Raw genomic sequence first — 12500 nt, 5'->3', positions numbered from 1 at the left:
TCTTTAACGAGCGATAGTGATGTGTCGGTCGTGAACGAACCGGCTCTTAGAGCCGGCTCCTGCCTGGGAGCCGGAGTAGGAGCCGTTTTGGGGTTTTTTTTGTTTTTTCTCGACTTTTTTTCCATTCAAGCTGCAGGTGATTGGTCAACGACATGATGTGTGGTGGCTTCTGTGTGTACGCACTGAGCAGGAGGGGGAGGAGCGGGGGGTACAGACACAGCGCGCACACACACACACACACACACACACACACACACACACACACACACACACAGAGCTGCGACAGACAAAATGCTGGAAAGGTGAGAAAATGAGAGGCCGCAGGAAATGCAGTAAAATTTGATATAAACTATGTTTTGCACATTAGTAATTAATTTTACATAAAATTTTACATTATTTTGGTAATAAATAAATAAAGCAACAAAAAACCTGAAGAGCCACTTGGGAGCCAAAAGAGCCGACTCTTTTATGAGAGCCGAGCCGTGAGAACCGGCGCTCTGAAAAGAGCTGGAATCCCCATCACTAACGAGCGATCTCTGCTGCTGTGAACATGCAAACTACAACTGACCACAACTAAAGGATCATTCTGCTGTTCCAATGACACACCAGTTATTAGTAACTGATGAAGAAAACACCGCGAATAAAACCTGAAACAGGTCTGACCAGACCGACTGCCCCCAGGCTCAGTTCAGCAGGCCTTTCTTCATGGTCTTCTTCAGTGTGAAAAGATTAGATTCAACTTTATTGTCATCGTCAGAGAGCAACACAGAGGCAACGAAATGCAGTAAGCATTTAACCAGTCATAGTCATAATATCCAAAAACAGTCATTTCTATGGAACCATAAAAACATGTGCAACACGGTACGTAAACAAGTGACAACAGGCTCCTGAACCTCCTGCCAGATGGGAGGGGGGCAAACAGTCCATGGTTGGGGTGGGAGCTGTCTCTGCTGGTGCTGCCTGCCCTTCTTGGACATCGCTTGCACTGAAGGTCCTCAATGGCAGTCAGCTGGGCACCAGTGACATACTGGGCAGTTTTCACCACCCGCTGCAGGGCCTTCTGCTGCTCAGAGGCTGTGCAGCTGCCGTACCAGACTGAGACGCAGGTGGTCAGGATGCTCTCGATTAAGTTGAAAAGGGTGAAAGAATTCATTATTCATTATTATCGTTTCATATCTTTCATTTGAGGCCTACAAACTTTTGAAGATAAAACACAATCCAATGAGATAATGTTTTTAATGAACTTCATGTTGTTCAGAAGAAATCCTCATAAAAAACAAAAGCTCTGGATTTGGGTGATTTCCTTCACTGCGCCTCCCCATTAACGAGCTCTTATTTTGAAACTTGTTTTATTTTGAAACGTTGTCCCGGAAGTTGTCTTTTTAGCTTGACGCAGAGTGATCAGCTGTCAGTGAAGTTGTCAACATGTCGCGGTAAACCGGCAAACAGCCGGTAGGAAACCGGGTTAACGGACAGTCGGTGTCGCTCTGTTTTGGCGGGAGAATGGAGACGTTCAATAAGCTAACCAGCATGCTGCTGCACGCACTGGAGACGGTGAGCTAGTAGCTAATTAACGTTAGCACCTTTAGCTTGTTTTAGCTCAGTTAAAAAGTTACAGCGAGCTTAAGAACGTGACAATAGACCGTCTGTCTGTCTCTCTGTCCACCTGTCTGTCTCTGAGGACACCGATGGACTGATTAACACTGACACTAAACATGCACTCAGTAAACTTCACTTTAGTTAATGAGAGTAACGTGACCGTGAAGCTAACAGCTACAGTTAGCCTGGTTCCTTTTCCTGTTTACCTGTGACGACGTGCTCAGGTGTGGAGTCTGAAGACTGGCAGAGACCTGTCTGTGTCTGCGTTTGTCCTGATTTTTATATGAACTCTGTCAAACAGAATCAGAAATCAAATGCCGTCATTTCGTTCGGCAAATGAAATGTCGAGTCAACCTTATTTATACATCCCAATAGTGATGGGCACGCCAGTTCTTTTAGATGTGCTGAATCACTAGAATCAGTTCACTAGAAAGATTCGTTCAAAAGATTCGTTCACTGAATCACCGAATCATTCAGTGTTTGGCAGGAGGAGCCTGCGACTCCTGAACTGATATACGGCTGAACGGTTCAGGTTTCAGTTCAGTTCACAGCTTCCAGGACCGGGAGACGAGAGTGTTGTGACTGTGTTGCTTTGACAAACACATTTGTAAATATAAAACTATATATAACTATATTATAAATCATGATGTTTTAAGTGTCCTGTCCTATGGTATGCTATTTAACTGGTCTACTCGGCAAATTGGGCTCAGTGAGTGATCCGTTCACTGAACGTATCCCCCACAGTACATTCAGTGAAGGATTCACACTGAATATGCACCGTTCCCTCGCAAATTGTGAGATGATCAGACAGTCACGCGTTTTCTCAAACTGCGGGTTTTATACACTATTTGTTACATGCTGTGTCCTACTGTACTGTTGTTGCGGTGGCAAATTTAGCAGAGTTTAAAAAAAAGTTAGTTTTCTCCGAGGTACACTTGAACACAACACACCCCTATCGCCCTCCGTCGCTCCTCATTACTGCCAGCGTTTGTTTATCTGGAAACTAAATCTGTTAAAACAACGGGGAACAACGGTCGCCATGAAAGTGTATCCCTCAGAGGAAAATGGTTCAGGAGAGTGTAGTTCACTGAGTGATTCATATGGCAAGCCGTTCCTGCCAGAAATACGCCACATTCAGTCGCGTTTCAACTTCATTACGGCGTAAAAAACGGCGTAAAATCTGAAAAAACTGCGTTTTTTACGCCATAATGAAGTGGAAACGTGACTGAATGTGGCGTATTTCTGGCAGTTGACAGTTCAACTGAACTGAGAAACGAACGAACCACTTGAGGAAGTGATCCGGTTCAGTACGTTCACTTAAAAGATTCGTTCTTTTAAACGAATCGTTCGCGAACGAGACAACACTACATCCCAAAGTGACAACAACCAAACCTTACGGTTCACTGTTTCTGTTTACAGTTCACAAATTAATTCATCTCCAACCTGTCTGTCTGTCTCTGTCTGTCTGTCTATCTGTCTGTCTGTCTGTCTGTCTGTCTCTGTCTGTGTGTCTGTCTATCTGTCTGTGTGTCTCTATCTGTCTGTCTATCTGTCTGTGTGTCTGTCTGTCTGTCTCTGTCTGTGTGTCTGTCTATCTGTCTGTGTGTCTCTGTCTGTCTGTCTGTGTGTCTGTCTGTCTGTCTCTGTCTGTGTGTCTGTCTATCTGTCTGTGTGTCTCTGTCTGTCTGTCTATCTGTCTGTCTGTCTGTCTCTGTCTGTGTGTCTGTCTATCTGTCTGTGTGTCTCTGTCTGTCTGTCTATCTGTCTGTCTGTCTGTCTGTCTCTGTCTGTCTGTCTATCTGTCTGTGTGTCTCTCTCTCTGTCTATCTGTCTGTCTGTCTCTGTCTGTCTGTCTATCTGTCTGTGTGTCTCTCTCTCTGTCTCTCTGTCTGTCTCTGTCTCTCTCCCTGTCCCTGTCTGTCTGTCTCCGTCTCTCTTTCTCCCTGTCTGTCTGTCTGTCTGTCTCTTTGTCTCTCTGTCTGTCTCTGTCTCTCTCCCTGTCTGTCTGTCTCCGTCTCTCTTTCTCCCTGTCTGTCTGTCTGTCTGTCTGTCTGTCTCTTTGTCTCTCTTTCTCTCTCTCTGTATGTCTCTCTTTCTCCCTTTCTATCTGTCTGTCTGTCTCTCTCTCTGTCTCTCTGTCTGTCTCTGTCTCTCTCCCTGTCTGTCTGTCTCCGTCTCTCTTTCTCCCTGTCTGTCTGTCTGTCTGTCTGTCTGTCTCTTTGTCTCTCTTTCTCCCTTTCTCTCTGTCTGTCTGTCTGTCTCTCTCCCTGTCTCTGTCTGTCTCTCTTTCTCTCTCTCTCTGTCTGTCTGTCTGTCAGAGGGAACCCACAGTGGATCTGTTGGACTCGTTTGTGGATCACTGGAAATCTATAACTAATTATTACATCGAGACGACAGGTGAGGAGCTTTGATCTGCAGTCACACTCTTACCTGTCACTGCCTGATCAGCCAACCAGAGCCATATGTGTGTGTGTGTGTGTGTGTGTGTGTGTGTGTGTAGATGACAGTCGTCCGGTCAGACAGACAGACATCCCCTGGCATCTCAGACAGATGCTGGACATCCTGGTGTACGAGGAGAAACAGCAGGTAACTCACACGTTCAGGTCTTCATCGCTCCCTCACCTCATCCTCATCCTCCGTACAGAGTATAAATACACCTCAGTGTGAGTATAAATGCACCTCTGTGTGTGTATAAATACACAGTGTGAGTATAAATACACCTCAGTGTGTGTATAAATACGCCTCAGTGTGTGTATAAATACACAGTGTGAGTATAAATACACCTCTGTGAGTAAAAATACACCTCAGTGTGTGTATAAATACACACACACACTGCATCCACATTTTGAAGATGCTTCCTGTTCTGCTCAGGTGTGGTCCAATCAGCAGTGATGTTCCTCCATGTATACAGTGTATATATATATATATATATATATATATATATTTATAATCAGCGAAGAAATCAATGAAGCTGATCAGCTCAGACATTAAATATATTGACTTTGCGCCGTTTTCAGGTGACTTTGTGTCAGAGAGGATCAGCAGGTGATCACTTCCTGTTAGCGTGTGATGAACGTTTTCCTCAAACGTCATGTTAGTGTTTGAAAGCGTCACGTGTGTAAAGTGTCTGGACACATTTTAGAAACACTGGACACAGAAGAAATCAATATTCAGAGCAGCTGATTAAAGAAAGGGCACAGATCAAAGGGAGTGGGAGGACACCGCTGACGTGTCTGTTGGCGTCTCATGGACAGGCTGCGGGTGAGACGGGACCATGCACTGAGTATCTGCTGCAGCACAAGCTGTTGGAGACGCTGTGCACTCTGGGAAAGGCTCAGGTAACGATCACCTTTTCTGACTGAGCATCACTCCACGCTCTTCATGTTACGCTCCGTGTGTCAGTGTCCTCCTCGTCTTCTCCCTCTCAGTATCCTCCAGGGATGGTTCAGCAGGTCTTGCTGTTCTTCTCTAAGTTGTTGTCTCAGATGCAGAAGCCTCTCCTGCAGCTGGTCAGTGTCCACAGACCTGTTCAGGTAAACGCTTCACACCTGCCTCTGGTAGTCAGGTTGACACCTTTATGAGCAGTGACCGTGCTGATGATGTCACTGTCTCACATCACCTCTGTCCTGCCCCCAGAAGCTGATTCGTCTCTGTGCACTTCCTGGTTCCCACACTGAGAAGGAGGAAGCTGAGTTTTTATTGGCCGTCTGCTCCAGAGTCAAACAGGATCCGCACACGCTCAGATACGTGTTGGTGGTAAGCGAGGTAAGCGACGGCTGCGCTAACATTACAAACTGAAGCACTCCAGCCTGACTGTCAGCTGACTCCAAACAGCTCTCAGACCAGCGTCTGACTCCCCAACTTCAGCCAACTAATTAGCTTCACTGTCTGCACAATGCATGCTGGGTAGATTTGATTCGATTCAGTGTTATTTCGGTCACCGCTGACACGGACTCTTAGTGTACAGAGACCCACCAATTCCCCCGTGAGCGGACAGCTGGAGACAGCAGTGAGGACAAACGTCCTTTTAAAGGGAAGCAGAACCAGGATCAGGTGGGCGGCCCTCTGCCTTGCACTTGCTGTCCACCCACTGCAAAACCCCAGTGCATGATGGGAAACACCTGGCTGTGCCATATGTTAGATGTTGGATCCACAGCATGATGTTTCATAGAACCTTTTTGTTTAACTGCAGAGATTCAGATTTGATTTGTCAGATTTTGCTCTCTGAGGTTTTATTGTGTCGTCAGAGTAAATCTCGTTTGGTCAGTGGTGACTTTCATCAGCCTGAGCCTGAATGATGACAGTGAGCGGGCGGCTTGGCCTATCAGACGGCAGCTGATGGTCCTGGTTTGTAGAATGGATGGTGTCAATGGGATCTCTTTGGATGGACATTGTGAAGCTGTGACAGTCCAGCAGATGGAGGTAACGAACCACTACCACTCATCAGAAGAAACAGAAGGCAGCAGCTCTCATTGGTCGTCAGTAATGAAGTCGGTGACTGTGAGACATCCAGAAAAACAGCAGACATCAAGCAGCTGCGTCATACAAACAAACGTCAAAGTGAACTCCAGCAGAAGAAAAGAGTTTTCTCTCAAAGTGGCTCCACGAGGAGTCGTAGCGTTTACACAGGCTGAAAGGCTCAGTCCTCCATTAAGAGAGCGAGCTAATGCTAACTAACAAGCTAGTCCAGCTGTTGAATGCTGAAACAAGCTGAGTGATGACTTCCTGAACACACTCGTCTCCTCTGCTGGGGATTCATGTTGATGTGAAGGAAGAAGCACAGATGATGCAGCGCAGTGAACAAACTGTCAGCGCTGAGTTCACAGCGAAGCTGAAGTCTGCAGCGAAACCACCTTCAGTCTCCCCTGAGACAATGGACGGTTCAGACCAGCAGGAGTTCCAGCTGCTCCAGTTAGGGCTGGGCGATAAAACCATAACCATATGTCTCGCGATAGACACGTAATCAATATCAATAAAAAATGCGTTCAATAAAACATTCGATAATTTTTTTTCTTTGTCGGAAGAAACCAGAAGTTGGGAAGCAAGGTTGGTTGCATGAACAAAGACACTCGCTCTCTGGTAACCGAGCAACGTAGGGAGTGATCACTGACAGCAGCCAATCATGTAACAGTATCATGTTCGGTTGCGCCATCATGTTGTCTCGTGTTTGATTCTTCGCGAGGAGCGAGATGAGAAATAGAAAGCGAGCGCTGCAGCGAGCAAAGAAATTGTTGATAAAACAGGGAAAGTCAGCTCGTCAGTGTGGCAGTTTTTTGGATTTTGTAAGTCGGACCGTAGTCAGACCAATGTGGTCTGTCAAGTATGCAAGACCGTCGTCCCCACCAAGACCGGTTCATACCACAAACTGTTTAACCACCTTAGCCGCGCTCACCCTTCGGAGCGCAGCCGTATTCGCTAACGTCCAATAACATCTTCTACCGCAGCACCACCGCACAAGCAGCAGACCGCCATGCAGAGGTGCTCTGCTTCAGCGCCTTATGACAAATCATCTAAAAGGCACAAAGACATAACGGAGGCAGTGGTATCATATAGATAAAGACGTGCTCCGCTGAGCTCTGTGGAGAAGACAGCTCCTAAAAATCTCTTACACGTGCTTGACCTCAATGTTACACCTGACCGAAAGTACTCTTCAAAGACTGCCATTTGTTTTCTATGTTACGGATGTAAAGTCGACCTGTTTATTTTAATTTCTCCTATGTTTATAAGACACTGCACATATTTGAAAACACTTAATTCACCAGAAGATGAATCAGCTTGTCAACGTCCTGTCACTAAACCTGCAGGAAAAAGTTCTCAGGTTTCTCTATGTTTTTATACTTTGCACTATTTTGTTAGACTTTATTAAGCATTTGTTACGTATTCTTTATTTTTGCACCTTAATGTTAAGATATAATTGTTGAGTGTTCATTGTGATTTTAGACTTTTATTGACATTTATTATGTGAGTGTTTTCCATGCTTGTGTTGACATTTCCTTTCCTTTCTGTCTTGATAGCTGAGGGGATTATAATCAGAGGAAGGTTAAATTTAAAATAAACATGTTTAGATTTAATGTATTTTTCTCCTGGTCCTTATTTTAAATAGGTCATAAAAAATATCAATAATTATCGATATCAACCGATATAAAAGAGTTATATCGTGATGCATATCCAGCCCTAGCTCCAGTGAATACAAGCCATGCGGATTGTTACTCCATCATCAACACTGGATAAAAATCTAAAAGAATAGCGTACTCCGCAGTAATCACTTCCTCAGATGGAGTGGACGATGACAGTCGCCTGGCTGCAGGACATGACCTGCATGGACATGGTGTCTCGCTGTTGTGTTGTTGTGGTGGTCGTTGACCTTTTAGTTGAAAAACCATAAATTGTTTATCTTGCACGATGTGTGACCTTCAAATCAGAGTCTGATCTGACAGGAAGTGAATGTTTCTGGGACTTCCTGTTGGAAACTGACTGCAGCCTTCTGTCACTGTCAGAGTTTTCAGATTCAGGACCAGTCAGCAGCCAAGACGCCCGCCTCTCCCCAATCACAGCACTGCACGCAAGCCTCCAATCAGACAGAGCCACCACTGCCAGATTCACCTACCTGCAGCCCCGTCCAATCAGAGCCGGACCTGCTGTCAGTTCTGCTGCAGCTCACCAAAAGTCAGGTCAGTTAACTGGCTCACAGTTTACCGACACGCTGAAACAGAACCACGTCACCCCCCGGGGACGGGCAGCCTTGGAACGGGACGCGGCCGTCGGGCGGTCTGCTGTTCTGATGCAGGTCAGTTAACAGATGCATGCAGTCCTCAGACTTAGACTTTACTGATCCCTGTTTGAGAAATTCTTTTGTTGCAGCAGGTTAATCAAACACATAAACATGGAATGAATACAATAAAGAAGAAGGATGAGAAGAAAACAACAGCAATCAGGTTGTCGTGCGGTTGTCATGCGGCCGTCGTGCAGCTGTCGTGCGGTTGTTGTGTGGTTGTCGTGCGGCCGTCATGTGGTTGTCGTGCGGCCGTCGTGCGGTTGAACCGGTTTGGTTTGTAGTTTCACAATGTCCCAGGTTTTTCTTCTTGTGGTTTTTGTGGCGAGCTGCTGGCTGATGTTTGTTTTGATGTGACTGTAAGAGGCAGTTGTAGTGTTTGTTAACTGGTGAATCTGACTCTTATGTGTCAGATCTCTTCATTCACTGAGAATCGTTAGGAAATGTCGTCGTGCGGTCGTCATGTAGGTCGTCCGCCTGTCATGAGCGGTCATGAGGTCTCATCACGGTCTGCTCTGTGTCTCCACAGAGACCTTCGGCGAGTCTGAAGGCCTTTGAGAGCCTCCTGCTGCTGTCGTCGCTCCGGTCTGGACATTCAGCCGAGATCCTGTGCGGTCACGCCCGGCTGGGAGAGCTGCTTGCCGGGAGGCTGCAGGAGCTTCACACCCTGCTGCCTGTGGACGGTCTGGATCCTGGAGAGGTTCAGAGCTGGCCTCATACGCCGTGGAGGTGAGCACATGCTGCATGCACACTGAGACACAGCCCACACGTCCTCAGACTTGAAGACACAATGCAGAACACACAGAAGTTCGCTGTTGAAGAACTCTGGATCCACAGTGACGTACCGACTTCATGTTTGTGAATGCTGACACACAGCGCTGTGTGTGCTCGTGTCCTGTCAGTAAAGGTGTTACTGTTGGTGTGTTGTGTCTGAAACATGAGCTTACCATCGCAGCGCTCATCATCATGGTTAATGAAGTTAACTCAGTGCTGGACCTAATGATTAACGTCTGAATGAATCAATGAAGAATGCCACGTGGGGGGCCTCAGGGCTGCGTTGTGGGGCCTCAGGGCTGCGTTGTGGGGCCTCAGGGCTGCGTTGTGGGGCCTCAGGGCTGCGTTGTGGGGCCTCTGTGGTTTCTTAACGATGAGCCGGCGGCTGAGAGCTTCCAGCTGTGATGTCAGTCAGACATGTTGGTCTTTGTTTTCTCTGCGTCTCATAGTCCATAAATCAAATCAGTCGGTCTTCAGGTGTTTCTGTTTCCTGCCATGTGACAGCCAGCGGAGCGTGTGCAGTGGTACCGATTGTGTACTGATAGTAGTACTGCAGTACTTCTCTCTGTTTTCAGTTCTCAGTTCTCGCACTGCAGCTCTGATCTCAGGTTAGAGCCTCCTTCGTCTGATCACATGACCAACTTCTTCTCCTGGTTCGACTTTTTGGATCACCTGATGAGAGAAGCACCTGAGGTACACACACAAACACACACAGACCTGCACACGACTGAGAATACTGCTCACAGTACTGCTGATACTACAATTGCTCTCACTACTGTTAATAGGCTGTTGACTGTGTGTGTGCGTGCGCACGAGTGTGTGTGTGTGTGTGTGTGTGTGTGTGTGCGTGTGTGTGTGTTTGCAGGTGTTAGCAGTGAAGCTAGCTCAGAGTGTTCATCAGCTGTGGTTGCTGGATGTCGTTCAGCCTCAACTGCAGCACACGTGAGTCTCCACATCAGCCCCGTATGGCTAATAATAAGAAGAAGAAGAAGAAGAATGATAACAATAATAATAATAATTATAACAACAACAACAACAACAACAACAATAATAATAATAACAATAGGATAGTCGCGTGATTCATTCTTGATGTGCATTACAGTTTTTCTCAGTGGCTTTGGCACATTTCTCAAATCGTCCTCGACATTTGCAAAACAGGAAGTGCATTTCTCAAAACAATTCGTACAAATAGCAAAACACCTGGATTACCTGCAAAAGGCAGTTACCTGCTCAAAATCCTTAGTTCATCTCTCAGAAGTAAATATCTGTGTCAGTGAACATGTCAGCGCCATCAGAAGGACAAGTCCTTGTGTCAGTGTGGACGGATAAGACAGTCAAACTGCTTGGTCATGTTGTCAGTATAACAGTGTCCTCTGGAGGGACGTTCTGATGTAACTATGGCTAAAGTTTGGATGGCAGCTATTTGAAATTGTGAGTTACACTTTAGTGTGTGTGGGATTCACATTTACACTTTTACTGTTTGTACTGTAACTTGTTGACAGACCATGTCATTGTGATACAGGAAGGAAAAGACAGCACTGCACAGCACAAAGAGACAAACAAAAAACCAGAAGTAGAAATGTGGACAGAGGACAGTCTCCTGAGGGAAAACTGTACATGCAGAGCTGTAGGAATCACAGACAGTCTTCCTTCACCTCCGGACGTTCCACACATTTCCCTTCATTAGAGAAAGTCAAGATTCACCTGGGAGCAATTTACCAATTCAGGACAGATTTAGAAAGAAGTCTAATGGAAATAGAAATATGCTTGATGACACTTTGTTCAACCATTTTGCATGTAAAGACTTGCCATGAACTAATGCCTAAATGTTGTGGGGGTGGGACTATTCAACAGAGACCCATTATAATCCATTTTGATCAACACGACATAATTGATAATGTAGGAAACAGCAGAGGACTGTACATAATCATTTGATGGATGTACCAAAGCATTTAGAACTTGTTCAAAGAGGTGAGGAACTGCTTTTTGATGTGCACAGGTGACACGATGATGTGAAGACTGAACAAGTAGTTTTGAGAATTGTAATTCTGATCTGAGAAATGAACCGAAGCCACTGAGAAAAACTGTAAGAAGATGTGTCAGAAGAAACGTGCGCTGTGGACCTCGCGGTCGTCATCGCCAAGTGATTCTTAGATTACTGGAAATGGAAAGAAAACAACCAACGATGCTCCAAAGTTACTCCAACGTTACTCCAGCAATACTACAACGATACTCCAAAGTTATTCCAACGTTACTCTAACGATACTCCGTTACTCCAACGTTACTCCAATGATACTCCAAAGTTACTCCAACGATACTCCAACGATACTCCAACGTTACTCCGTTACTCCAACGATACTCCAAAGTTACTCCAACAATACTCCAATGATACTCCAACGTTACTCCAATGATACTCCAAAGTTCTTCCAACGTTACTCCAATGATACTCCAACGTTACTCCAATGATACTCCAAAGTTACTCCAACGATACTCCAAAGTTATTCCAATGTTACTCCGATACTCCAAAGTTAATCCCACGATACTCCAAAGTTCTTCCAACTTTACTCCAATGATACTCCAACGTTACTCCAACGATACTCCAAAGTTATTCCAACGTCACTTCAACGATACTCCAGCGACACTCCAATGATACTCCAAAGTTATTCCAACGTTACTCCAACGATACTCCAGTGATACTCCAACGTTACTCCAACGATACTCCAGCGATACTCCAACGTTACTCCAACGATACTCCAGTGATACTCCAACGTTACTCCAACGATACTCCAGTGATACTCCAACGTTACTCCAACGATACTCCAGCGACACTCCAATGATACTCCAAAGTTATTCCAACGTTACTCCAACGATACTCCAGTGATACTCCAACGATACTCCAACGATACTCCAGCGACACTCCAATGATACTCCAAAGTTATTCCAACGTTACTCCAACGATACTCCAGTGATATTCCAACGTTACTCCAACGATACTCCAGCGATACTCCAACGATACTCCAACGATACTCCAGCGACACTCCAACGATACTCCAAAATTATTCCAACATTACTCCAACGTTACTCCAACGCTACTCCAGCGATACTCCAACGATACTCCAACGATACTCCAGCGACACTCCAATGATACTCCAAAGTTATTCCAACGTTACTCCAACGATACTCCAGCGATACTCCAACGTTACTCCAACGATACTCCAGCGATACTCCAAAATTATTCCAACATTACTCCAACGATACTCCAGCGATACTCCAAAGTTACTCCAACAGTCTGTAATGGGTGGGGTGTAGCTTGAGTGAGACTACGTTCGTTTATTGTGATCATGTGTTTGACCAT

General features: G+C 45.7%; 1 protein-coding gene across 3 annotated transcripts in view; it reads left to right on the top strand.

Annotated features, from left to right (window-relative positions):
- The first annotated feature begins 1356 nt into the window (after positions 1 to 1356).
- fhip2b (FHF complex subunit HOOK interacting protein 2B) overlaps positions 1357 to 12500 on the top strand; it is a 21559-nt gene continuing 10415 nt past the window's right edge. Inside the window, exons 1-10 of one of the 3 annotated variants that reach the window (XM_076730278.1) lie at positions 1357 to 1554; positions 3918 to 3996; positions 4100 to 4185; positions 4854 to 4937; positions 5028 to 5132; positions 5236 to 5364; positions 8097 to 8270; positions 8901 to 9100; positions 9721 to 9838; positions 10011 to 10087. In XM_076730278.1, the coding sequence (XP_076586393.1) occupies positions 1504 to 1554; positions 3918 to 3996; positions 4100 to 4185; positions 4854 to 4937; positions 5028 to 5132; positions 5236 to 5364; positions 8097 to 8270; positions 8901 to 9100; positions 9721 to 9838; positions 10011 to 10087 (1103 nt within the window). In that variant the 5' untranslated portion in view covers positions 1357 to 1503. The remainder of the gene's footprint in view (positions 1555 to 3917; positions 3997 to 4099; positions 4186 to 4853; positions 4938 to 5027; positions 5133 to 5235; positions 5365 to 8096; positions 8271 to 8900; positions 9101 to 9720; positions 9839 to 10010; positions 10088 to 12500) is intronic. The other 2 variants (XM_076730279.1, XM_076730280.1) reach the window with 2 other exon arrangements.

Source organism: Chaetodon auriga, chromosome 5, assembly GCF_051107435.1.
Source record: "Chaetodon auriga isolate fChaAug3 chromosome 5, fChaAug3.hap1, whole genome shotgun sequence".
NCBI classification, from domain to species: domain Eukaryota; kingdom Metazoa; phylum Chordata; class Actinopteri; order Chaetodontiformes; family Chaetodontidae; genus Chaetodon; species Chaetodon auriga.
The sequence above is the reverse complement of the archived record's forward strand: the minus strand, read 5'-3'. Positions and strand labels throughout refer to the sequence as shown.